The sequence below is a fragment of the Mesoplodon densirostris genome, chromosome X (assembly GCF_025265405.1).
Source record: "Mesoplodon densirostris isolate mMesDen1 chromosome X, mMesDen1 primary haplotype, whole genome shotgun sequence".
Taxonomy (NCBI): Eukaryota; Metazoa; Chordata; class Mammalia; order Artiodactyla; family Ziphiidae; genus Mesoplodon; species Mesoplodon densirostris.
Window position 1 is genome coordinate 51,907,600 of NC_082681.1, and position 25,348 is coordinate 51,932,947.

The 25,348-nt window shown below is 44.5% G+C and overlaps 1 protein-coding gene across 3 annotated transcripts; it reads right to left on the bottom strand.

Moving 5' to 3' along the window:
• Positions 1 to 404: 404 nt before the first annotated feature.
• SRPX2 (sushi repeat containing protein X-linked 2) lies at positions 405 to 23,067 on the bottom strand. 3 transcript variants are annotated; one of them, XM_060087523.1, is made up of 11 exons: positions 22,707 to 23,067; positions 20,790 to 20,872; positions 16,357 to 16,437; positions 9,901 to 10,092; positions 7,604 to 7,780; positions 7,200 to 7,326; positions 6,919 to 7,040; positions 5,651 to 5,830; positions 4,634 to 4,767; positions 2,046 to 2,167; positions 405 to 935 (listed from the first exon to the last, which is right to left on the bottom strand). In XM_060087523.1, the coding sequence occupies exons 2-11, from the start codon at positions 20,869 to 20,871 to the stop codon at positions 755 to 757; spliced, it is 1,398 nt and encodes a 465-aa protein (XP_059943506.1). In that variant the 5' UTR covers position 20,872; positions 22,707 to 23,067; the 3' UTR covers positions 405 to 754. The 3 variants fall into 3 exon arrangements, with proteins under 3 accessions (XP_059943506.1, XP_059943505.1, XP_059943507.1); XM_060087522.1 differs by having other exon boundaries at positions 20,790 to 21,022; XM_060087524.1 differs by lacking the exon at positions 5,651 to 5,830 and having other exon boundaries at positions 20,790 to 21,022.
• Positions 23,068 to 25,348: the final 2,281 nt, after the last annotated feature.

The window sequence follows — 25,348 nt, forward strand, 5'->3', positions numbered from 1 at the left end:
GTCACGAACTGGGAGCTTCTCTGAGGAAGGGGCAGCATTGGCTCCCTTTTTGCTGTGAGAACTGGAGGCTCAGTAAGGAGAGAGGCTGTTGCCCATGAGCTGGTTGGAGGGGCAGGAGAAAGCCTTCTGCTCTGGCCTGAGTTTTCTTCCCAAGCTCCCTCCCCCTGCAGCAGTTTGCTAACCCTTAGGTGAAGCGATGGCTAACAGAACATTTGTGGCCCAATACCCTAAAAAGGGAAAGGACAAACAAGTTCAAGAACGTTTTGGTGCTCCCCCCACCTCCAATCACACAGGTAACCTGTAAGGAAGATCAGCCACACTTGCTCGTGTCCTGGTTGTCTGTTGTGATGGTGCTGCCCTCTGCTGTCACTTCAGGGTAGAGAAACCATTTAAAACACAGACGGTTAGTGAATGAATTTAGAATTTACTTATCTTGAAGACTTTGGAGAGCTGGGCAGAAGCCCAGGTTAGGAAAGCAAGACCTTCTGTCCACAACCTGCTGCCCACGGCCTGTCCTCAGTCCCTCCCTAGCTTCTTATGCTCCTCCAGTGCTACCTAAAGCAGAGACTTGCTTAAGGAAACTATTCCACAGCCCTAAAAAGGTGCCTGGAAATGTCCCAGGATCAGGGAACCTCGCCCACCTCAGAGTCCTTTCCCTAGAGCTGTGGAAAAGCATTTTCTCCTTTTATTAGGCCCCAGTTTCAGCTGACTACGGGACCTTTCCCCTTGACCTCAACCATACCCTGGCTCAAGTTCACTCGCATATGTCCCTTTGCATCCTGCGCTGGGTCAGCTCCTGGTTGCTCAGTAGATAGTCATCAATGAAAGTGAAGATTTCCTCGGGAGTGACAGGTTCCATGTAGCGTTCCCGGTCAATTCCCTGCTTGTCAATCAACACCATGTTGAAGTAGGAGCGAGTGAGGTGCTGAAATTGCCTAGAGAGAAGAGCCCAGGGAGGTCTGAGACCTTGTCTTGACGTCATCCCACCAGGCTCTACTACCCTCTGACCTTTCACAGTTCCACTGATGGACTAATTTTTTCCCCACCCAATCCCTTCGCCCCATCCCCTCCACTACCTGTCTCAAGTCTCTTTGTTTCTCTCTGCCCAGACCCGAGTCTTGCTGCCCCTACGTGTCTAGCTCTCTTAGGCTGTCCCTTCCTCACCCCAGATGGAACAGCTTTGTTATTACTAAGCTGTGTTTGCCTCACAGGCCCCCTTAAGCAGGGCTATCACATACAGCAATGCGGGCTCCATGGAATAACTCCAGGGAGCACCAGTCACATGCACTATGCTTCAACTAGTGTTTCCTAGAGTTGGGCTGGGCACAGCCTGCACAACAAAACATGGCAGCCCTGAGGTTGATGAATGTCACCTGGTCAACCTTGAAGTTGAGCAACATCACCAAGTCTGCAGTCTGCTTCCTCTGAGTGTTTCCCAGTCTCTCTTCTATCTGGGACTGAATCTTTCTGTCCCTACTGAGACTGAGCCCTAGGGGCAGGTATTGTTTATAGAACAGAGATCAGTGATGGCTTTATTGGCTCTGAGTATATGTGGAGGCACTGGAAGGGTGATAATAGATAGATAATGAGAAAAGTCAACTTCTACCACCTGTTGCCTATGGTCTTCTCTCCCCCCAGGGGCAGATGGGTATGATTCAGATTTCAGTGCCTAAAATGTGTTTTGCTCCTTTGGAGACTGAGGGCAAAGGGATAAGGCCATAAGGCAACAGGATCAGAGGCTTATCTGAGTCATGTCTGGGTCTGGGTCTCAGCCCTGGCTGTGCTTCAGAGTCACCTGAGGTGCCTCCTAAAAGCACAGTCCTGAGGTGGTTTGGGGTGGTCATCTGTATTTTAAGCACCGCCCAACCCCCAATTTAATTCTGACACCCTGCCACTCTCTGACCTTACCTAATACATCCAAAGAGCTCAAACACAAGGAATTCCCCAAGAGAGTAGTGTCTGCTGATTGTCCCACAACCCTCCTGTGACCAATGTCCTGCCTAGAGTTTCTGCCCTGCCCTTCCCTGTGGCCTCCCAGCCTGGACCTGAGCTCCTCGATGATGCTGGCTGACAGCTGTTGCTCCCGGATGCGCCCCACTTCCTGAGGTGGCTGCCCCACCAGCTCAATGATGGTCACGTGCCGCAGGTCCAGTCCGCAGATGGATTGCTGGGAGGGGAGAGAAGAAGGTTTTCTGGAATAGGCTGTCAGACTCAAACCTAAGGCTACTTAGCTGATTCCTCCTGGGACCACGTGGAGGCAGTGTGGGAAAGGAGGGGCTTCTTCCCCAACCATCACACCAGGGGGTCTACGACCTCTTCCCTCTGTCATTCCTGAAGCACTTGCCCTAACAGTGTTTCCTTTATTCTAATGAAGCGTGGGACACTGGTTACACCATGTGGGGTAGAAATGTAATTGATAAATTGCAGGAACATCATCTCTCCTTGCTTAGTTTTGCATAGGTTTTTAAATACATAGGTTCTTTTTTAAATTGAGATATTATTATTATTATTATTATTTTTTTTTGCAGTACGCGGGCCTCTCACTGCTGTGGCCTCTCCCGTTGCAGAGCACAGGCTCTGGACGCTCAGGCTCAGCAGCCATGGCTCACGGGCCCAGCCGCTCCGGGGCATGAACCCGTGTCCCCTGCATCGGCAGGCGGACTCTCAACCACTGTGCCACCAGGGAAGCCCGAGATATTATTTGACATATAACATTATATTAGTTTCAAGTGTACAACATAATGATTTGATATTTGTCTATATTGCAAAATGATCACCACAATAAGTCCAGCTAACATTCATCACCACACATAGTCCCAGTTCTTTTTTCTTGCAATGAGAACTGTTAAGATCTACTTTCTTAGCAAGTTTCAAACATACGATATAACTATAGTCACCGTGCTGTACATCACATCACCAGGACTTATTTATTTTATAACTGGAAGCTACATAGGTTCTTAATGGATAGCTATTGTGATAGGATAACAATGACTATTGTTCATCAAACACACATACCTAATGCTTCGCGGGAATAATTGAATTTAATCCTCACAACACCCCTAACAGGGTAGGTGGTATCATTCTTATTCTATAGAGGAGAAAGTAACTTGCCCACATTTGCATGACAATAAGATGCTGAGCCAAAATTCAAAATGAGGGCCAAGGCTGCCTTCCCCAAGTGTGTGCTCCTTACCACTAAGCTACATGGCCATGGCCTTCTCTCAGTCTCCAGAATTTCTCCAAAATGGCACCAGTGCCCTTTCCATTACCCTTTCTTGCGTTCCTCTGCACTGGGCAGGACACCCTGTAACCCTACCCCGGCTCTTTGTCCTGCCTCATCCAGCAGGGGCGCCTCTTAGCCAGTTACCTGGGGGGAGGTTTAAAGCAGCAGTGAGCACTGCCTGGTGCCCACCCCTTGTTTAATCTTTGGGCTACTCCTCTAGACCTGGCCCTCAAAGTCACAGTCCTCCCTGGCTGGTTTCTGTTCTTCTTGCTTTCTGCTCAAGCTGAGGTATTGCCTTTGTCTGCCTTTTTGGGATCCCTGGAGGAACTAGGTCCTTTTTGGTCTAGATACCCCGGGTCATTCTCTTGATACAGCTGCTTTCATCCTGGGCCTCTGAATACTGACTTGGCAACTTGTGAGATTCAATTTTAGAAACTCCCTAAATAACTTCTTCTTTTACCTGGGTATCCAGCCCCTTTCAGCTTATCAGAGCTGGTTCTCCAAGCCTTGTCAGCATAACTTGAATTCTCTTCAAGAGCCTAGTCTCTTCTTCATTTTTATCATTATATTATTTTTCTCCTTTTTACTGAGGTATAGTTGATTTACAATAGTATATAAGTTTCAGGTGTACAACATAGTGATAGAATTTGGTCTATTCCTTTCACAAGTCCCAATGGTCAGATCTATTCTGTCCTTTCCACTTCTCCTTCCCCCACAAGTGGCTTTAACTAGATATCTGGTAGAATGTTAAAAATCCTCACGCAATTCCCTCATATTACTTTGCAAAATCACAACACTCTTCCTTCTCGTCTGCTATTAGTCATGGTTAAGAGCACAGATCCTGGAATCAGACTGCCAGGGTTCGGTCCCGGCTCGGCCACTTACTAGCTAGTGATTTTGGGCAAATCGTTAACCACTCTATGCCTCAGTTTCCTTACCTAAAAAATGGGGATAGTAATGGTACCTATTTCATAAGGGTTGCTGTGAGAATTAAGTGACTATGTGTAAAGCACATACTTGTATACCTGGTCCTTATATAGCACTTACTGTCTGTCTGTTAGTGCTATTATTCCTTGAAAACATAAACATAATTAATTCCCCACATTTACATTTGATCATCCATCTTACAAGTCTCTCCAGAGTGTTTTGCCACACAGCCTTCTCATGCTTCACCAAGCCTCCTGTAACCCACCATTGCAGTGACCTCACTGTCTTTTCAGTAAAAGCAGCAGTTTTTAAAATGTGCTAAATTTTTCTACAGTAAAACTGACCAAATGTGGTCCACAGAGTCTGAGGAAGTAGCATTTGTGCTGCAGAAAGAGCAAGTCTTTGAGAAGAGGTAGGAGAGTAACGGAGTGGGGTAGGGGGAATGCAAAGAAGCTAAGCCCTGATTAGAGGAGTGGCTCTCACCTGTAGCATAGAGATCTGCATTTTATAATATCGGTTGGAGGGATCAGGAGCCGAGATGATGAGGAGTCGCCGTTTCTCATAGAACTGATCCAGAAGGCCAGCAGCTGAGTTGACATTGACATTAATCTTCATAGCTAGGGCAGAAGCACATGGCCAGTCAGAGTATGGACTGCCCCTTCATCCCAGCATGGATAACAACATCCTGGGGTGTTCCACCCTTTCGGGTTAACCTTTTTTTTTTTTTTTTTTTTTTTTTTTTTTTTTTTTTTTGCGTTACGCGGGCCTCTCACTGTTGTGGCCTCTCCCGTTGCGGAGCACAGGCTCCGGACGCGCAGGCTCAGCGGCCATGGCTCACGGGCCCAGCCGCTCCGCAGCATGTGGGATCTTCCCGGACCAGGGTACGAACCCGTGTCCCCTGCATCGGCAGGCGGACTCCCAACCACTGCACCACCAGGGAGGCCCTCGGGTTAACCTTTTTTGGTTGTTTCTCCCTTTCTTTTTTTTTTTTAACATCTTTATTGGAGTGTAATTGCTTTACAGTGGTGTGTTAGTTTCTGCTTTATAACAAAGTGAGTCAGTTATACATATACATATGTTCCCATATCTCCTCCCTCCCACCTTCCCTATCCCACCCCTCTAGGTGGTCACAAAGCACCGAGCTGTCCTCCCTGTGCTATGGGGCTGCTTCCCACTAGCTATCTATTTTATGTTTGGTAGTGTATATATGTCCATGCCACTCTCTCACTTCATCCCAGCTTACCCTTCCCCCTCCCTGTGTCCTCAAGTCCATTCTCTACTTTCCTTGGGGGAAATCCCGAAAGAACACTTGGAGATTTTAAACCCTTTTTCTTGGAGGTGGAGTATGCTAAGGGCGAACACTGGCCCTGAAACATCTCAGAATCCCTCATTCCCACATCAGACACATTGCTCTTGGCCCCTGAGTGATAGACATTGGGAGATCCCCCAAAGTAGCCCTGATCAATATGTCCACTCTCCCCATTTCCTAGTTTCACTCACGAGCACAGATAGGTGGTGATCCTGACCACTGGCGGCTGGACTGGCACACCCGGGAGGGGGTCCCTTGGCGCTCATACCCTCCATCACAGTGGTATTCACAGGTGGCACCATAGTTGTCCCCTGCTGAGGTGCAGGTGAGGTAGCCATGCTGTGGTGGTTTCAGAGTTGGGCAGCGTCTCACTATCAGGGAGGAGTTCAAGTTAGGGGCTATGTTATCTCTTTTAGAAAAAAAAAAGGCTAAGAGGATGCCTATCCTGGGTTGCCTAGATCAGCAGACCCAGAATGATCCGAATGAATGACTTGTCTGTGTTTCCAATGGCCAGAGCTACAGCCAGAATTTTCCTTCCTTACGGAATTAAATCTGAAATGTAGACAAAGGTGTTCATAAAATGTGGAAGCACAGGTGAGTATACATATTGTCATCAAAAGACTATCAATCTGTAAGAAGAAATTGCCATTTTTGTTTTCAGACTTTGGGGACACCCCACATAAAGATGACTACCTTACAAATTACTTTTAATATCAAAAAGAAATTGGAGGAGACTTAAATATCCATCAGTGGGAGAAGTGTTAAGCAAAGTATGATATATTCTTAGAAGCAGATTACTGTACTGTCATTAAAACACTTCTGAAGAAACTTTAAAGAATATGAGAAAATTACTTGTGTTATAATGAAAAGTAAAAAAGGGTGACATAAGATTGGATATGCAATATGATCTCAATTATATATTTTTTAAAGTATGTGTGAATAAAAGACTGGAAGGAAAATACCAAAAGATTAACAACAATTGCCTCTGGATGATAGAGTAATAGTTTTTTTCCCTTTATATATGTCTTTATTTCCCATATGTTCAACAGTGAGCATGAATTAATTTTATGATGAAAACAAAACAAAACAAAAAGCAAGAATCGGGCAGCCAACACCACCAATTTCAGCAGAGGAGGAAGATGGAGAATGAAGGCTGATTAGCTTTAATCATTAATTTGAAGGCCAAGAAAAGAAATGGATAAGAGTACCTTTGTGGATTTTATGTAGATTTAGGAGAGTGAGAAAGTCTTGTTGGGAAACAGAGTTTCTGAAACATGTGTATGCACATGTCATGCAGGTTTCCTGAATGACCTGTTTAGTGAACTTATTTTTCCCATCTCCCAATATATATGCATTGTCTGTTTCAGGCATAGAGAGGAGAGGGTTGTGATGGGCATCTGGAGGGTAAGGGAAGAGCAGGAATAATAAGCAATGCAGAAATGGAAGACTTCTTTCTAACCTTGTACTTTTACAATGAACTTGCAGCTGGCCCGGTTGTAGGCTTGGTCATAGGCAGTATAACGAATCACGTGCTCTCCTTCGGGAAAGTGAGAGCCAGGCTCAGGGCCCCGAAGTGTCACCCTGCATGGGACAGAGTGAGAGAGCCACTGAGGAAAGTGACTCTTAGAACTGGGGTCTGGGGCATATTATCACTGTACCCTCAGTCTGTGCGGTTCAGTGTGGGCAGCCTGAGTGCCTGGGAGAAGCTGGTGGGAAGCATAGGAGGCATCCATTACTCACCTGGTGATGGTGCCATCAGCCGAATCTTTCACCAGGGGTGGGTCCCAGTATACTCGAGCAGTCAGTTTCTCTGGCTCTGCCATCTTCTCACGGGAGTGGGGACAACGGATCTTGGGGGGATCTATGTCTGCCAAGGTCAGAAATCAAGTGTTGACTCGTGGGTCCCCTGCCTTCCTTGGAGGGAACCCATAGAAACAATGCCACACCACTGGGTAGGTAAAAGATGCACTCTCAGTTCAAGATGCTCAACAAAACTGGGGAGGCCCAGCTCCACGGGAAGTGATCACTTTGTTAAGCCCATGCCCAGGGTACCACCCTTGAAGCGAGCAGGAATGCCTTCTGTGGTGGACATAATGCCAGGCTGGCTCTTTGCAGCAGGACAGCTGGGAGCAACCAGCATTTACCTACACATACAGGCTCGCCTCCACTCCATCGCCCATCTTCCATGCAGATTCGGCTGCGGTCACCTTCTAGGTGGTAGCCACTGGAACAGCTGTAGTCACAGCGAGAGTCAAGAAGCACCCCATTTGTGCATGTGTAGGTGCCACTCATGATGAGTGGCAATGCGTGGCATCTCATCTCTAAGAGAGAATGAAGTGGCAAGTTCAGTGGCCTGTGGGGTTATGTGGAGGTGATGCCTGGGCATCTAGCACAGGGAGAACCGTATTGGAAACAGCAGAAAATACAGAAAACCCTACACCAAACTGCCCTGACATTTTTGTGCCTGATTGCCTCTTTTTCCTAATTGCCTTCTTATTTTGATATTATGAAGTATGGTACTGCTCTTGGTGGCTGGGGCTGGGGCTGGGGTGGTGGTCTCAAAGAAGTAAATTACTCATCAAAGTGCATGGATTTGAGAAACACACCTGAGTTTGGATCCCAGCTCCACCACTTACTAGCTCTGTGACCTGAGCAAGTTACCTCATCTCTCCAAGCCTCAGTGTTTTCGTCACTAAAATGTGTATACCATGAAGTAGGATTGTTGTGCTGACTAAAGAGAAAATGCATATTAACCTCTGGGCTTATTCAGAGCCTCAGCAGCTGATAGTTTTCCTTTCTTGTTCCTCAAATGCTAGACGCCCTTGAACAAATTTAAGGCTCCTTTTTTGAGTATAATGTTGGTACTACCACAAGCACTCCTCAGCTGAGGCTCACTTACAGGCAGGCTAGTCCTCTGTGCCAGTGAGAATACAAGTCAGGCCAGTGCCTGGAGGGCCAGCTTTGGTGGCATTTGCTTAAAGATGAGTCCATGTGCTTTAGACATCACGTGTGCCAGAAGCAGAGACAGCTTCCATGAATTGATTGTGAGCCTGTGCTTGCCAAAGTCTAGTTTGAAATACCTGATACCTGAAAGAAGTGGGCCAGCCATATCTTCCTTTAGGTTGTCTAAGTTCTAACCTTCCTTAACTTCAATTATTGGAGCTTTGAATAAAGATTCTATGCGCTATGTTTGTTTTGCTTCTTGGTCAAACCAGACTTGAGGATGATTGCCTTTTATTTTTTCCAGTCTCCTTTATATAAAGACCTAGGCAAAAATGACCTCCTTGAAATCGGGTCCAAAAAAAAACGTTTGTCTTTTCAGCTGAATTTGTTTTCTTAGTATTATATGACAGTGAAAATGATAGATCCAAAGTGTTTGCCCTTGTGTCTCTTATGAGGAAGGACACAGCCAGATTCAGTGTTTAAATATAGTAATTAACTCATTCTAGGCACCTGGAAATCTGTACATCTCCATTTTTAAACTGGTTTTATGTTCATTTGTAGACTTATTTTAAGTTTTATGTTCATTGTAGACATTTGTAAGGCCAATTCAAATTCATTTTGGAAATGATGGTGTCTAAGTCCTAAAACAAATGCATTATGGTCACCTAGAGGGGCGTGGTAGCTTCCCTCTTTCTGGCTATCAAGCTTCTCCTGTCCTCCACAGCATCTTCTCTGACCAACCCCATTTCTCTCTGAATGCTCAGCATTCTGCATCCCCTTACACTCCATTCACGTGCACACATTTGTGTTTCCATCCCACTAGTCTATAAGCAGCCTGGTAACTGCGGAACTGGCTCCTGAAGTGACCAATACAGGGCCCTGCACACATGGGTGTTCTACAAATGGCATTCAGTGATAGACATAGGGACAGACAAAGCTCAGCTGCCAAAATGAGGTAGGCTGTAGGGCTTGAATAAGAGGTAGGGATTTGGGAGCTAAGGGGGACATGATGTGAAACGTGCGTATTAGCATGCCCACATTCCAGCCTTAGGGATTCTTCTTGACTTTCAGAAGAAAATGAAGACTAGTGGATGTCTTATAGTTTCACTGCCAAGACCTTCTAAGGCCTTAGGTCAGGAAGTACAGCAGTTTGCCACAAGTGGGAATGAGTCTGAGACCACATATGCTCAGAGCTCCAGAGGAAGGCCCAAGTCTACATCAGGCCCCAGGCGTAAGCCTTCCATGCACTCCTCAACCTCCTGAGCCAGAAGGGCTGGTTGCTACTTAATGCCCCTATTGCTTGACCAATAACCACAGGGAGAGAAAATGAGCTAGAATGTTAGGATGGGGAAAGACCCTGTTGGGAGCCTGTGGAAGATTCTCAATTTGCACTTGACAGAGGTCAGAGTAACACCTCCAGGCATATATCCTGGGTGGCTGGTCAGCCAGCCTCTCTCACACACTCATGTCAACATATGCATGCACGGACACCACTTACGCCTGCAGTAGGCAGTTCCAGACCAACGGCGGTTTGGCAGGCATTGCACCGACCTCCTTCCAATCAGTCGAAAGCCCCGGTCACAGGAGAGCTCACAGCGAGTGCCCAGGCTGCTGTGATAATTTCCTCCTCTCGGTGAGTAGCATGTGGCTTCTCCATCCTGGATATTTAATGTATAACACCATCGGGGGACTGTAGCAATAGAAGAAAAGTAAGCTAGAAGTACAGTAATCAAGACAGCGTGGTATTGGTGAAAGGACAGACACATAGATCAATGGAACAGAACAGAGAGCCCAGAAACAGACTCACACAAATATACTGAAATGATTTTTGACAAAGGTACAAAAGCAATTTAATAGAGGAAATATAACCTTTTGAACAAATGATGCTGGAGCAATTGAACTTCCATAGGCCAAAAAAAAAAAAAAAAAAAAAAGGAAAAGCAAAGCAAAGAACCTCGACCTAAGTGTCTCATACTTTAAACAAAAATTAACTCAAAATGGCTCATGGACTTCAGAGAAAAAAGTAAAATTATAGAACTTTTAGAAAAAAAATAGGAGAAAAATCTTTAGGATTTAGGGCTAGGCAAAGAGATCTTAGACATGATGCCAAAAGCACAATTCATAGAAGAAAAAAAATCAAGAAACTGAACCTTGTCAAAGTTAAAAACTTTTGTTCTGTGGAAAGCACTGTTGATAGATGAAAGACAAACCACAAACTGGGGGAAAATATTTGCAAACCATATATTGGACAAATGACTAGTATCTAGACTATATAAAGGACTTGGAAAACTCAACAGTAAAAAAAGCAAACAATCCAGTTAGAATATGAGCTTTAGATATGAACAGATATGCCACTGAAGAGGATATAGTGATGGCAAATAAGCACATGAAAAGATATTCAGCATCATTAGTCATTAGAGAAATGCTAAATCAAAACCACAAAAAGATACCCTTGTACACCCATTGGGATGACTAAACTTTAAAAAAAGGCAATTCTAAGTGTTGGTGAAGATGGAGAGAAACTAGAACTCTCATACATCACTGGGGGAAATACAAAATGATGCAGCTACTTTGGGAAATTATTTGGTAGTTTCTTAGAAAGGTAAATGTACACTTGCCAGGTGACTCCACAGTCCCACTTTAGGTATTTACCCAAGTGAAATAAAAACCCATGTTCATACAAAATACTGTACACAAATGTTTAAAGTATTCTATTCATAATTGTCAAGCACTGGAAACAGCTCAAATGTCCTTCTGAGGGTGAATGTTTAAACTAACTGTGGTTTATCCATACAAAAGAAGGCAGTGCTGATACATGCAACAACTTGGAGGAATCTCTAATACAGTTTGTGAAATGAAAGAAGCCAGAAGCAAAAGGCTGAAGGCTGTAGGATTCCAGGTATGTGACATTCTGGATAAGGCAGAAATATTGGGATAGATCAGTGATTGCCAGAGATCAAGGGTAGAGGGGTGGATAACCTCAAAGGGACAGTCCTGGGCAAATTTTTGGTACTGTGGTACTGGTGACCTGACTCTTTGCACTGTCAAAACACCAAAAAGAGTGAATTTTTACAGTGTGTACATTTACAATAACTGTTAAAAATAACACAAAGATGTAAGCTAGAGAGAGGAAGGGAATGCCATGTCAAAGTAGGCTGCTTAGGAATGAAAGTCCAATCCCAGTTCAATACCGAGCACAAAAGGTAACAGGGCTGTTAAATCATAAAGCTATCATAAAGATGCCTCATCTGCTACACAAAATAAATGACTCTTCATTGGGTTCAGATTTTAAAGGGGAACATATAAACAAGCAGAGGGCCACCTGCCCAAGGATGCATACATAGGCTGACACAAGTTTCTTAGCCTGGGGCTGGGAAGGCTAAAGCCCAATATGAGCTAATTTGGTTCCCAAATCCTAAGAGACAAATAAAGGGGGGCTTTGATAAAAAGCTCAACAGGAGCTAAAGGAACAAAGAAAGGCTAGAGCCTCTGTTTGAGGGCAGCTGGAGAATGAAGACAGATGACAGTAAGAAAAGTAGCCTTTAAGCCACAACAGCCTTGTGGCTTCTAGCGTTAGCTTTGAGCCTGTGGCTGTGACACACAGCTGCCATCTGGAGACACCATCTCCAAATGACAGAAAGTCTCTTAAGCACTACAGTTGCAGAGCTGTTGATTATATGGTCACAACACACATCATCAAGACTTTACATTCGAGGCCGGGACCTCAACAATTACTCTCATCCTATTTTTCACCCATATTCTGTCAAGGAAAATACACATAAAATTGGAATGGATAGAACAAGCAAGCAATAATAAAGGGAAATATATACCTCAGGATAAATGCTGAGACAGTAATAGAGGGTCTAGCTATTGTAAGTAAGTCCAGATTTGCTGGCCTCGAGGAATACTGGCATAAAGAGAACATGTCAGATTTGTGATTAGCAGAGGCAGGGGGTTGGGGGAGGGGGAATTGGATGAAGGTGGTCAAAAGGTACAAACTTCCGGTTGTTAGATAAAGAAGTGCTAAGGATGTAATGTACAACATGATAAATACAATGAACAGTGCCGTGTGTTCTATGTGAAAGTTGTTAAGAGAGTAAATCCTGAGTTCTCATCACAAGGAAAAATATTTTTTTCTATTTCCTTAATGCTGTATCTATATGAGATGATGGATGTTCACTAAACTTATTGTGATAATCATTTCATGATGTATATAAGTCAAATCATTATGCTGTACACCTTAAACTTACACAGTGCTGTATGTCAGTTATATCTCAATAAAACTGGAAGAAAAGAAAATAAAGATTTGAACCATGAGGCACAGCAGTTTACCAAAAGAAAAAAAAAAGAACATGTTGGAAGGCTGGAAAGAGCAAAAACACTATCCCAATTTTCTTTTTTTCCAGATTTGTTGAGGTATAATCAACACATAAAATCGTATATATTGAAGGTGAGCAATGTGATGTTTTAATATATGTATACATTGTGAAATGATTACTGCAATCAAGTGCATTAACACATCTATCACCTCACACAGTTACCATTTTTTTTGTAGTGAGAACACTTAAGATGTACTCTCAGTGAATTTCAACTATGAAACATAGAATTATTAACTATAGTCCCATGCTGTACATTAGAGCCCCAGAAGGAAGAAGAAGGCAGCCTCTGGGAACTATAGTCTGGTGAGACTGACAGCACTGATAGCAAAGTGTTCTAGAATATTTAAACATAGGCTTATGAGCAGTTAGGAGAAGAAGTGGGGATCTCCAAGTGACCCCAAAAACAAGTAATTGAAGACTGACCTTGTTTCCTTTTTGGGTATGGTCACCAGTCTAGTAGAGCAGGGGAAATGGTAGGTGCATTATGTGGAAGTCAGTGAGGCATGTGACAATGCCTTTCATGCCATTGATGTGGATGAGATGAAGAAATACATCCACATGGGACAGGTGACAGTACAGTTATGGAGATTCATAACTGGCTGAACAAAAGAGTACTGATGGGAAATTGAAACTAAGAACATGGTAGGAAAATTGTTAGTCACTATGGAGTAGCTACGGTGTGCTAGTCACCATGCTTTATATTTTCATTTTCCCATCATCTCATATAGTTCTCCCAATAGCTCTGTAAGGTACAATATGTAGGTATTTATCCTTATTTTGCAGATGAGGAAGTAACTTGCCCAGGATCCCTCAGCAAGTAACGGACAGAGCTGGAATTTGAACCCCAGGTTTGTCTGGCTCTAAAAGCCATTGTTTTTCTAACTATAATATCTGTCATTGCAGCATGTTAGGCTGCTGTTTTGAAGTATACATTTACATATTTGATTAGGTACTATAGCCATATGTTTCAAAACCCCAAAAGTATAAAAAGTTATGCAGTAAAATTCTCCCTCCCACCCCTGCTCCCACACTTACCCCCACTAAGTCCCCCCATCAGGAAACACTGTTAATAGTTTCTTTACACATATACAGCGAATCTTATTTTCCCCTCCACTTTGTCACATAGAGTAGCATATTATGTCTACTGTTCCCACCAATGCTTTTTAAAATAAACTTAACAATGTGTTTTAGAGGTCTTCCCCTATCACTCCAGAGCAAGCATGAAATGTAAACGAAATAACATTTATAAAATACATAGCACAGTGACTGGCACATAATACGTGTTTGTCCAGGGTCAAAACTGCTGGAAGGTGGAGGAGCTGGGATTTGAATTCAGGCCTGTGGCCTCTGCGATCCACATTATCTCTTTCTAGAGATTATAAAGAAAACAATGTGCTGACAACAGGATTGAAAGTGCCTTCTTCGTGATTACCTTCAGATAACTCAGGCAGAGTTATCAGCTTGCCCAGAGCTGTAGAAATCTGGGAGCAAGTGGTGGCCCAGAGGATTGGGATGTACCTCAGAGAACGGTTTCTGACTCCAAGCTAGGAGTCAGTTTAAGAGAATGAAAGAAAGTTCAAGATTAGTGAAAATGGTACCAAAGTACATGCACACTTTGCTCTAAAATATTGATCTGCTTTTTACTGGTTAACTCTTGTTTTTGTTTTTTTTTTAAACCTTCTTTGCAAAAAAAAAAAATGGGTTACCTTTTTTATGAAAGAGATAGAATAAGCATGGCTTTGAAGTCAGACAGACCTGGGCTTAAATTCCTGCTCTGCCACCCCTGAGCTCTATGATTCTCTAAACTGAACTTCCCTGAGCTTAGTTTCCTGATCTGTAAAGTGGGGGTAATAAACCAGTTTCATAGGACTGTTTTGAGAATCAAATGAAAATGTGTGTGTGAAATATATCTAGTCCTGGGAATGGGAATGATATTCCCTGAATCACTGTCTGGGTTTGAGCCACCGGCTCATCCCGTCTCAAGCAACAAAACGCTCCTGCCATCTGGAGATGCCATCCCCAAATTACAGAAAGTCTCTTAAACACTACAGTTGTAGAGCTGTGGATTATGAGGTCACAAGACTTTACAAGGAATGCTGGAACCTCAGATTGTACTTTCCTGGCCACCCCTCCCCTCTCAACATAGATAACCGTACTGAGTTAGTTTTATGCCCTGAGACTAAGTCCAAGAGATAGCCATGAGACACTTGACCCCAAGGCCAAAGGCCACCATGTGGCTTATTTTTTAATGGCTTTATACACATTTAAAAATAACCAATGAGGCAGATTAATATTAATCATAGGGCTGTTGGACCCTCCCTCCCGAAAGTACCTTCTGCACCTGTTGCTTTTCCCTATCTACTTCTCCCATTTACAGTCTCCTACAATCTGGCTTCTGCTCCCAGAATGCCAACCAGCCAGTAAACATTTCTTGAGCATCTACTTTTGACATAGCTCTATGGGGTGTCATACGTGGCTCCTTCTGTTAAATAGGTAACTATTTTGTTGAGAGTGATAAAAAGTAAACCAAAGAGGCAGTATATAATGAATGCTGAACGAGCGGTCCAGACAATAAACATTTAATTCAGAAGAGGTATACAGTAGGTACTCAACAAATAGTCATTGAATAAATGAATGAAAGGATGAATGGATGATGGAGAGTTCAGCATGGGCCAAAGCAGTTAGGGAACAGTTAGGGAACAGCATGGCTTGCAAAGCACAGAAACAGCATGGCTTGCAAAGCATGGCTTGCAAACAGTTAGGGAATAGCATGGCTTGCAAAGCACAGAAACAAAGAATCTTAGAGGTGGAAGGGATATCAGACATTGCGTGGTCTAAATTTCTTTCTAATGCAGGAATCGCTATTCAGCATTTTTCACAGATAGTCCTCCTGCCTCTCCTTAGAAGGGTCCCTAGATCATGGAGCCTTTCCAAATTTGGTCTCACTCTTCATATTTATCTCCTACTACTCCCTCCACATCCCATCTCCTCTAGTCAGGCTGGATTCTTCCTAGCTCCTTCCTCTTACACGTTAGTTCTTACCTCTATATCTGTGGCCATCTGCTTTGCTGAAGGCCTTCCCATCCCCTTTCCAGTTCTCAGATCCACACATCATTCAAGGCCTAGTCTCAATGTCATCTTTCATGACCCCTCCCCTGACTTCTTTTTCTTAACTCCTATCGCATTTACTGCTAGCACAGAGTTTCACGCTTACTTGCCCTCTGCCTGCTAATTTTATTGCACCCTCACCCATATCTCCGAGCAGAATGTAAGCTTCTTGAGGGGGACAAAACCCTACCTTAGATTTTATATCACCCAAGGCTTTCATTACATAGGATTAGGTATACAGTAGGTACTCAGTCAATACTTAATTATAGATGGGCAACCTTAATTCTAGACAGGTGAGATCACACAGCAAGTCAGTAACCAAATTCATGACTGGAAACCACAGCCCCTGCTTCCCTGAGCTGCAGCTTTGGCACAAATGAGCCAAGCTGGGTGAGGATGCTTCAGGCAGGGCCTAGGCCTTAGGCCAGATAAGGCCCTTCCTGAGCCTGAGAAGCAGTGAGGATTACCTCGGTAGTCTAGGGCAGGGGCCTGTGGGACCTCTTCAGCATATACTTCATTGTAGCTTTCATCTGGGTAGTAGCCTGAACCTAGAATGAAGAATATATCAAGATGACATATTGGTTTCTTACACAAGTCCTTCCCAACCTTTTCCCCTTTCCAACTTGGTCCCTTTCTGAGGACATGACACTCCATGGGTGGGGAGCTAGGTGGCTATTTAGTGGGGAAAATCCTGCCTTGTGAAGCAGCAGAACTATTGTGGGCAAACGTCCACACCTCAGGTGCACAGAGGGTGAACTCATGTTGGGGGAGAGGTGGGTGGCTTACTGGTAGCACTAGAAACCTCCATTCAAAAGAAAAAAATCAAAATTCTTGACCAGCCATGAATCCTGCCCATCTGGACTAGAAATGACCCATTTCCTTGATGTAACACATGAGTTTTGGTGAGACACTGATGACCAAGCTCTGAGGATGGACAGTTGTTGTCCCAGGTAGGAGGAAAACATAGAGCCTGAGCAAGGGTCTTTCCACTAGTGATGGGCCTTCTCACAATCCTCAGAGGGAAATAATTCCTCAAGCTCCCACCAGCCCACAGGGCACCAGCCTTTTGCCACCTGGTTGCCAGGGCTAGGGTTGGCATGCGAAGGCAAAGAGGGAGGGCTCAAAAGGTGAGGGGGCATGAGAAGAGTTTCACTTCCTGAGCAGTTTGTCCTGCTTTGGAGAGATATCTAGTTCTTCTAATCATCAGGAGCCTTAGTAGGGGGCTGCTGAGCTAGAGAACATTCCACAACCACCCTCATCCCGTTAAGTGGGCCACTCCCTGGTGGAGGCCAGTCTATGGCTGTCCGGGAGACTAAACAGTGCGTTCCACCAGACGGCAGGAAATGGGTCATGAATACGAACTAATTGGAATACAACTTAGTCCTTTCCGGAGGGAAGTTGCCGGAAGCCCTCTTTCTAGCCTTCCAGAGCCCTAAAGCACACACAGAAATAGAGCAGCCAGCCGTGCTGGAGTCAGAAGACAATTCTGCATTCCCAGGAGAGGGTGTGCTTCCAGGACAGGGCTGGGTTTTAGTGCTGAAGCCCTTTGGCCTGTGTCAACACTCCGACCACAAGCTCGCCTGCCTCCTCTCTGCGCAGAGGCACAAGGCCCCCTGCACTAAAGGGTGGAGCAGAGCGCAGATGATGAGGCTCTTCCAGTCCCCACAGGCATAGGCTGCGGGTGGGGGCTTGTTGGGAAACCAGTCCAGCTTGATGAACAAGGGAATGAATCAAACTGAAAGTTTGCCTTATGAAATCATGTCCTTGTTGGTTTGCCCTCATTCCAGAGGAAAGAGTTCATTTTTTCTCCTTCCCTTTATTTTTTCCTGGTTTCCCATTTCGCTTCTTCTCCTGGATTTCCTTTATTTCTTCTTAGGCCTCCTCTCCCTTGCTCCCTCTTTCCTCACCTGGGAAGTTTCTTTGTAGGGAGGTGGGAAACAGAATTCTTGTCAGCTGTTTCAGTTTAGTATCAAAGCCTTACAGCGCCTGTAAACAGGAGGACAGATGTGCACGATTCTCTAAACGCTTTGGTCCCCCTACCCTTGTTCCAGAGCTTGCTTGTGAAGAAATGCCCAGCAGGGAGCAAGCCTCTGTTTACCAGAAGAGCAGACAAGGATGTCCAAGGCCTGTGGCTAGATAACAACAACCACAATAACAACGGCTGCTAACATCACTCAACACCTACTCTGGGTTCAGTGCGTTACATACGTCATCTCATTAGATCACCCTGACATCTCAGTGAGGTAGACACCCATATTGCTTTCATATACACTTGAGGTAACAGGCTCAGAGGAATTCAGGGAGTAGCCCAAGGTATCCCAACTAGTAAGGAGCAGAATGGGCATTCCAGCCCAGGGTGGTTTGATCCCCTCGAGACCAAACTCAGACACTCCACTAAAGATGGCGGTAGGGGAGAGCTTTGGACAACGCCCAACAGGAAGAAAAATCCAAAATCATTCTCGCAATTCAGCCTTTTTTCACTCTATGTGTGTGGGATCGAAGGCCACCAAGCATTTCACATCATTCCAGAATTTCAGGGGATGTGGGAAAGCTGAGGGGAAGACTCAGTCAGATAATTACAGTCTTCACCAGGGTACAGAGGTGGCTGGCCCAGTGCCAAGTCTGCTTTGTGACAGGAATAAGTTGGGGCCACCTTACCACTTTAAGCTTTTCCATTTCCCCTCTTTGCCTGTCTTTGTGTATTTTTTGGCAAATATTAAGATACTGAGATGAGATATGGGAAACCAGAGGGTCCCCCCTTCCCACCTTGTTCTATCTGCTTGTCCCTCTTCAGTCCTGGTTGGGAGAGATTTGGGCAGCATTCCTTGGTTCCTTTATGCTGATCAGTGGTTACTCTGTGGTCTGTTACTGGGTTCCTCCAACTTCCACAGTATAGTCAGACCCTCTAAGCACTACCCTTCACAAAGGTGTGGTTGGAAATGTAACTGATAGTTGATGACAATTTTAAGATCCCCCCTAATGCTTTGATTATGATAAGAAATACTGTCTGACTTCCTGAACTGCACAGATATGCCAACATGCACTTTTAACCCACTGTTGGCTTGATTTATATTCTTAACGCTTCCCACCCCCTGCTGATTATTCTTGGATCCTTTTTCTGATTAGCCAGGAATCCACACTTGGCTGCTTTCCTTGTACTATTCCCATTGGAGGACAAAGCTATAGTCATGAACAAAACAGTGCTGAATGCTTAGAGAGTGGTCATTAAATATCTATTGAATGGAGAGATGAACAGGTGGGATGGAGCAAGCTCCGACAACTGAGCTAGTGATGTAGGGGAGGATTATTGGGAAATTTCCAAATTTCTCTCATCACGTAGCCTCCTAAGAAAAGAGAAAGGTAGAATGAGTGGGTTTGCAGGGCTGTCAGAGACCTCACCAGCCTGGGGTCCTGAGAAGGAGTGATGACCATAGTGATTCTTGTGAAAAGTGGGGAGTAGCCACCTTTGCAAACAGCCCTTTGAGAGTTTCAAATGAATCCAAGTCTTTAAAAAAACTGCACTGTCCTTAAGACTCCAACAGTTCAGGCTTCCACCCTGGGAAAACTCAAGACCTTTGTGTGCCATGAGGTTTCTTATAGTTATTCAAAATGGGGCTTGAGCCATTTAACCTCCACTCCATAGTCTCATGGTCTTTGGCCGGATTTTGGTGTCATGTACTTGAACTGAAGCTGGGGGGAGGTTGGGGAGGACGGCTGCACATGGTATCTCCTGGGGACTTGGGGCTCCTATAACCCCAAGCAGTGTGCACTCTTCCAAGGGCTTGACTTGAATTTCTTCATCTCAGTGTCAGCCCTTATGCTTCACCCCCTACAGAGCCAGGTTAAGCCAAGGAGGGGAAGAAGTGTGCATATTTGTTGAAAGCTTGATGCAGCTGTTCCAAACAGAGCTACTGCCAGAAGCCTCCACCAGGAGCTAAGGGCATGTGGAAAATTTTAGCTACAATGACTGCAGCTGTGATGGAAGCAGTTTCTTATTTACTCATCTCTGGATGTTTTTCTAACTCCATTAGTTGGGCCTGTCTCCTGCCCCTACTCCCCCCAGCCCCCGTGAAGGCAGACGCTGCAGGCCACAGAATATTCTTAGCACTTGGAATGCCAGCTGGGCCCCATCAAAAACCCCTGTCTGGCACCTCATTATCCTTCCTTCATTCCTCCCCTTCCCCTCTCCCATGTCCTTGCTGGGTCTGTTCTCTTGAGCTCCCTATGTCTCCCCAGGGGCAAAGGATGAAACATTCAGGGATCTAGAAATGCCCATCCCTTCCAAAATAAGAAACAAGCCAGAAGAAACTGAGGGATTCCTGTTTAAGAGAATGTGGTCTGAATTGTCACTAACAATCTTCAGCAGAAAAGGGCTATAAAAATCTCATCCTATAAACAAGGTCTGGGAGGAGGGAGAGAAAGAGAGAGAAAGTAAGTGGAGAAGCACGTAAGATAGTGGCCTCAAAAGCCATGTTGACCAACCTTATTTTTTAATATTTATTTATATTTATTATATTTATGAAGTATAGTTGATGTATAATATCATATAAATTACAGGTGTACAATATAGGATTCACAATTTTTAAAGATTATACTCCATTTATAGTTATGATAAAATATTTGCCATATTCCCTGTGTAGTACAAATAAGCTACGAGGATATATTGACCAACGTCATTTTTATGCTGGTGCAGCCTGTTTTCAAAAATCTCTTATCAGTTTGCCTCAAAAACCTCCCTCGGTAGCCTTTTGCAATGTTGAACCATCTTTGTTGTTGAGGATAGTTCTTCTCTGTATCTAATTTAAGTGTCTCCTATTGCGGTCTAACCCTTCCCTTCTCTAACACTTGCTCTAAGCTCTGCCCTTCCTGGAAATAATGGGCAACAGCTCCTAGAGCTTACCTGCATACCATGTTGGCGTCACTGCTGGAGTGAGGAAGAGCAGCAGGGAGAGCGCTCCTCTTCGAGTTAGTTGAACGGCCATCCTTGAAAGGGGGAGAAGGGGGAGTGGGAGGGTCGTTTAGGGAGACAAGAATAGGGGTATGTGGCCAGAAGCACCAGGGCAAAGGAGGATGACTTTCAGAAATCAGCCATCAATGAACTTCCAAAAGTGAGAGAAAGCAGAAATGCAGTATCTGCAAGGAAGAAGAGAGATTTTTAAATTAATGAATGCCTGTTATATGGTCCCCCTTGTAAGGATCTTCCACTCTGTAGAATAACAACACTCTGTTTGTTAATTTTGGTCTTTCCTCCCAGGAGGAAGAGGACATAAAACAACCAGTTCTCACTTGACCCTGGTGATATCTGATGCCAATGTTCCATGGTCCAAGTTACAGAGAGGGACAGTGAGGTACCAAGACGAGGAAAGGGCCAACATTAAGTCATATAGAACCAAGAGGGAGTCCTGCAATCTAAAGGCACCAGTTGATGGTTTCATCCACTTAACTAGTACTTCCTAACCACAAATCTGGGAAAGTGTTAGCATATATGGACTAAGAACTTGAACTCTAGAGTTACACAGATCTGCATGTGTATCCAATTCTGTCCCTATTAGCTATGGGGCTTTGGACAAATTCCTTACCTTCTCTGAGCCTCAGTTTCCTCATCTATAAAATGGGAATAATAATATTATCTACTTTATAGAATAGACTATTGCCTGGCACATAGGGAAGCAATCCATGTACATTAGATATTATTATTACCAACTCCATCTTGAACAGGACTGGATGTCTCCTTTCTGCAGTCTCTCAGGTGGTGAGTATACCCTGGCTCTGTTCTTAGCTTTGGGCTTTGAGGCTTAGTGGTTTAGTAGTGGCTTCTAGCTTTCAAGTCCAGCCTAACCTTCTAGTTTTACCCTGCTGAGCCAGCAGGAAGTCAGTGGGGTTGGAAAGAACCTACTGAGGTACGTGAGGAGAGGGTAAGCAAGCTCCCACTGCCCTCTTACTACCCGTCCTGTCCTCACTCTAATGGGATGAGAGTTGTGTGGTTCCCAGTAGGCAAATACTTCATAAATGACAGTATTAAAACTTGCTGCCCATTGGTATAAACTGGCCACTGGACTTCTCAGCAAGCACCCACAGGCTTTCAATGAAATGCCATGCTCGGGGGAGGTGTCAGCCCCAGAAATGGAGGAACAAAAAGATGGCAGATTCTGGCCAGCCTCCCTAAGGGGCGTGAGAAGTCCAAGAATGGCAAAAATCCACTTTCCAGTTCATTACTCCCTGGCTTCAGATTTTGTCTAGAGAGTTTCAAGGAAGCAGGATGGGAAGAAGTAAGAGCAAGCGGGGGAGGCAAGGAGAGTGGAAAGATGTGGAAAGGAAGCTTAGCAAGAAAAGACAATCTGCCAGAGCTGAAGGCAAGAGATAAAAGCAGAAAGAGGGAGTGAAAGGTTGAGAGAGAGGAGATTAAAGAGAGATTCAGGAAAATGAACAGCTAGATGCCCTAATCATTGACCCCTCTCCCACATGCAGCTTCCATCCAGTTCCTTGGTTTGGGAGCAGGGGCTTTCCTTTGCAGACCCAGTGCTCTGAATCTGTGACCCCTTCCCTGCCCACCTTCTCCCCAATCTCAGACTGAAAACTTGACTCATCACAGGGGTCAGCCATCCCTCTGCTGTGGGCCGGGAAGGTAGTGGGAACATATGTCTGCAGCCAGGTCACGGCTCAAATGGAAAGCAGCATGTGGTCCAGTTTCATAAAAGAACTTCTTCCTCCCCCCACCCCACCTCCAAGCCATGTTGCCCAAGTCCTGGGTCTCGTTATCCTCCCGGGTTGTGAAATGGGGTAGTGTGGTGTGGACGGATGAAGCAGCAGATCTTACCTGTTGTACGGTTTTTTTGTGTTCTCCCTCTCTCCTTCTCTTTCTCTTTCTCCTTCCTCTCTGCTCCTCTCATCAGTCGGAAAAACTTCGACTTTTTTACATTCCTAGAACGAGTGGCTCCTGGTCTGTCGGGGCCTCCGGGATTCTGTTAACACTGCCCAGATGTTAGGATATCAGCATCTGCCAAAAGTTTCCTTAAAGCTATATTATCCCCAAAGCTATAGCTGCTCCTCCCTCAGAAAAGAGTTTTAGAGAGGTGGGGGAGAAGGAACTCAAGGATGAGAGGAGCTCAATCCGTCTGCTGCAGAGCAGAGGAAAGTGTGAATGGCGCTGGCCCCAAGCCTGTGAGTATAGTAATGACTAACAAGCTGGCTAAAGGGCTTCCAGAGATGTGGTGCACTGAAGAACACTGTTTTTTTTTTTTTTTTAAATGACTCAGCATGACCTCAGGATTGAATGAAAAGGAATTCCACAAACTCCTAGGAGAGGGGAAGAGTGGAGCTGATTTTGACATTCCCTGCAGATTTCCCCTGTAATTCCTTAGTACTCTTCATCCCCAAGTTGCCCTGCCATCCCTATGTACAGGGTCAGATCCACTTTGAAACCCTCTCTGATGACCTAACTCCTATGGACTTCAGTTTCTGATAAGATTATGTTGCTGACAAAAAATACCATGCACTTCTAGCCTGCAGAATCAAAACTGATTTCCTGTAATAAGAGTGGAGACAAAGGATGCTTAGAGAAGCTTTAGGGGGAGGTTGTTTAAGCCAATTGAGATGATCTATCTGTGCATGGGCAAGGTTATAGCTATTGCTAAGCTGTTTCCTGGTGATCTTTTATGGAGGGCTGTGTTTCTCTTCACTAAGCAAGCTTTGTTCATTTTAGTATCTGATAATGAGACTGTTCTACCACAGTGCAGAACAGCTCCTGATACTTTCCCTCCACTTAGAGTTTAATTTCCATCCTTTTTTTTTTTTTTTTTTTTTCTTTTTGTGGTATGCGGGCCTCTCACTGTTGTGGCCTCTCCCGTTGCGGAGCACAGGCTCCGGATGCGCAGGCCCAGCGGCCATGGCTCACGGGCCCAGCCACTCCGCGGCATATGGGATCCTCCCAGACCGGGGCACGAACCCGTATCCCCTGCATCGGCAGGCGGACTCTTAACCACTGCGCCACCAGGGAGGCCCCTCCATCCTTTTAAATGCATTGTCCTGGAAGAAATTTTTTTGGCTGCTGTAGAAATGATTTCTTCCTTGTGTGTGTAAGCAAGCTGGTAACCCCTTCTCAGTCATGAAGTAATGAGTGTTTACCATGTGTTCAACAGTGTGATCATTGTATAAAGAAGGCAAAGACATGGTCTTGGCCTCATTCATTTAATAAGTTTATCAAACATCTACTGTGTTAAGGATGGTGGACAAAATCCTTGACATACTAATCCATAATTAATTAAACAAATATTTGTTGAGCATCTATTATGTGCCACACACCATTAGAGGTATCAATACTTGATAGACATCAGTGTGTAAAATGGAGATAATCCTTGCCCTCATGTATTGGAGGAGACACACATTCAACAAAAATGTTCTTTTTTATTTTTAACAACTTTATTGGAGTATAGTTGCTTTACATTGTTGTGTTAATTTCTGCTTTACAACAAAGTGAATCAGTTATACATATACATATGTCCCCATATCTCTTCCCCCTTGCATCTCCCTCCCTCCCACCCTCCCTATCCCACCCCTCTAGGTGGTCACAAATCACCGAGCTGCCCTCCCTGTGCTATGTGGCTGCTTCCCACTAGCTATCTATTTTACATTTGGTAGTGTAAAATACCAAATGTAAAAATAGAGAGTCAATGCCACACTCTCACTTTGTCTCAGCTTGCCCTTCCCCTTCCCCGTGTCCTCAAGTCCATTCTCTACATCTGTGTCTTTATTCCTGTCCTGCCCCTAGGTTCTTCAGAGCCATTTTTTTTTTAGATTTCATATATATGTGTTAGCATATAGTATTTTTCTCTTTCTGACTTACTTCACTGTGTATGACAGATTCTAGATCCATCCACCTCAGTACAAATAACTCAATTTAATTTCTTTTTATGGATGAGTAATACTCCATTGTATATATGTGCCACATCTTCTTTATCCATTCATCTGTTGATGGATACTTAGGTTGCTTCCACATCCTGGCTATTGTAAATGGAGCTGCAATGCACATTTTGGTTCATGACTCTTTTTGAATTATGGTTTTCTCAGGGTATATGCCCAGTAGTGGGATTGCTGGGTCGTATGGTAGTTCTATATTTAGTTTTTAAAGGAACCTCCATACTGCTCTCTATAGTGGCTGTAACAAAAATGTTCTTAACTACAATTGTGTGTGTTTAGTGGACCAACCTTCATTGGACATCTACTATAAGCTAAGAACTGGAGGACAGTGATGAGTAAAAACTGTGTGATTCTTGATCTTACGGAGCTTACTCTCCAGCTCCCAGAGGGTTTATGTTTACTACGGGAGAGAAGGGGGACACAAACAATTAGAAAATTGTACAAGGCCATATAAATTTCCAAAAGCTATTGAATACACTGTGAGGTCTCTGTGGGAAGACATGGGCTGTGGTCTGCTCTCAGGCAAGGAAAATGACATGTACA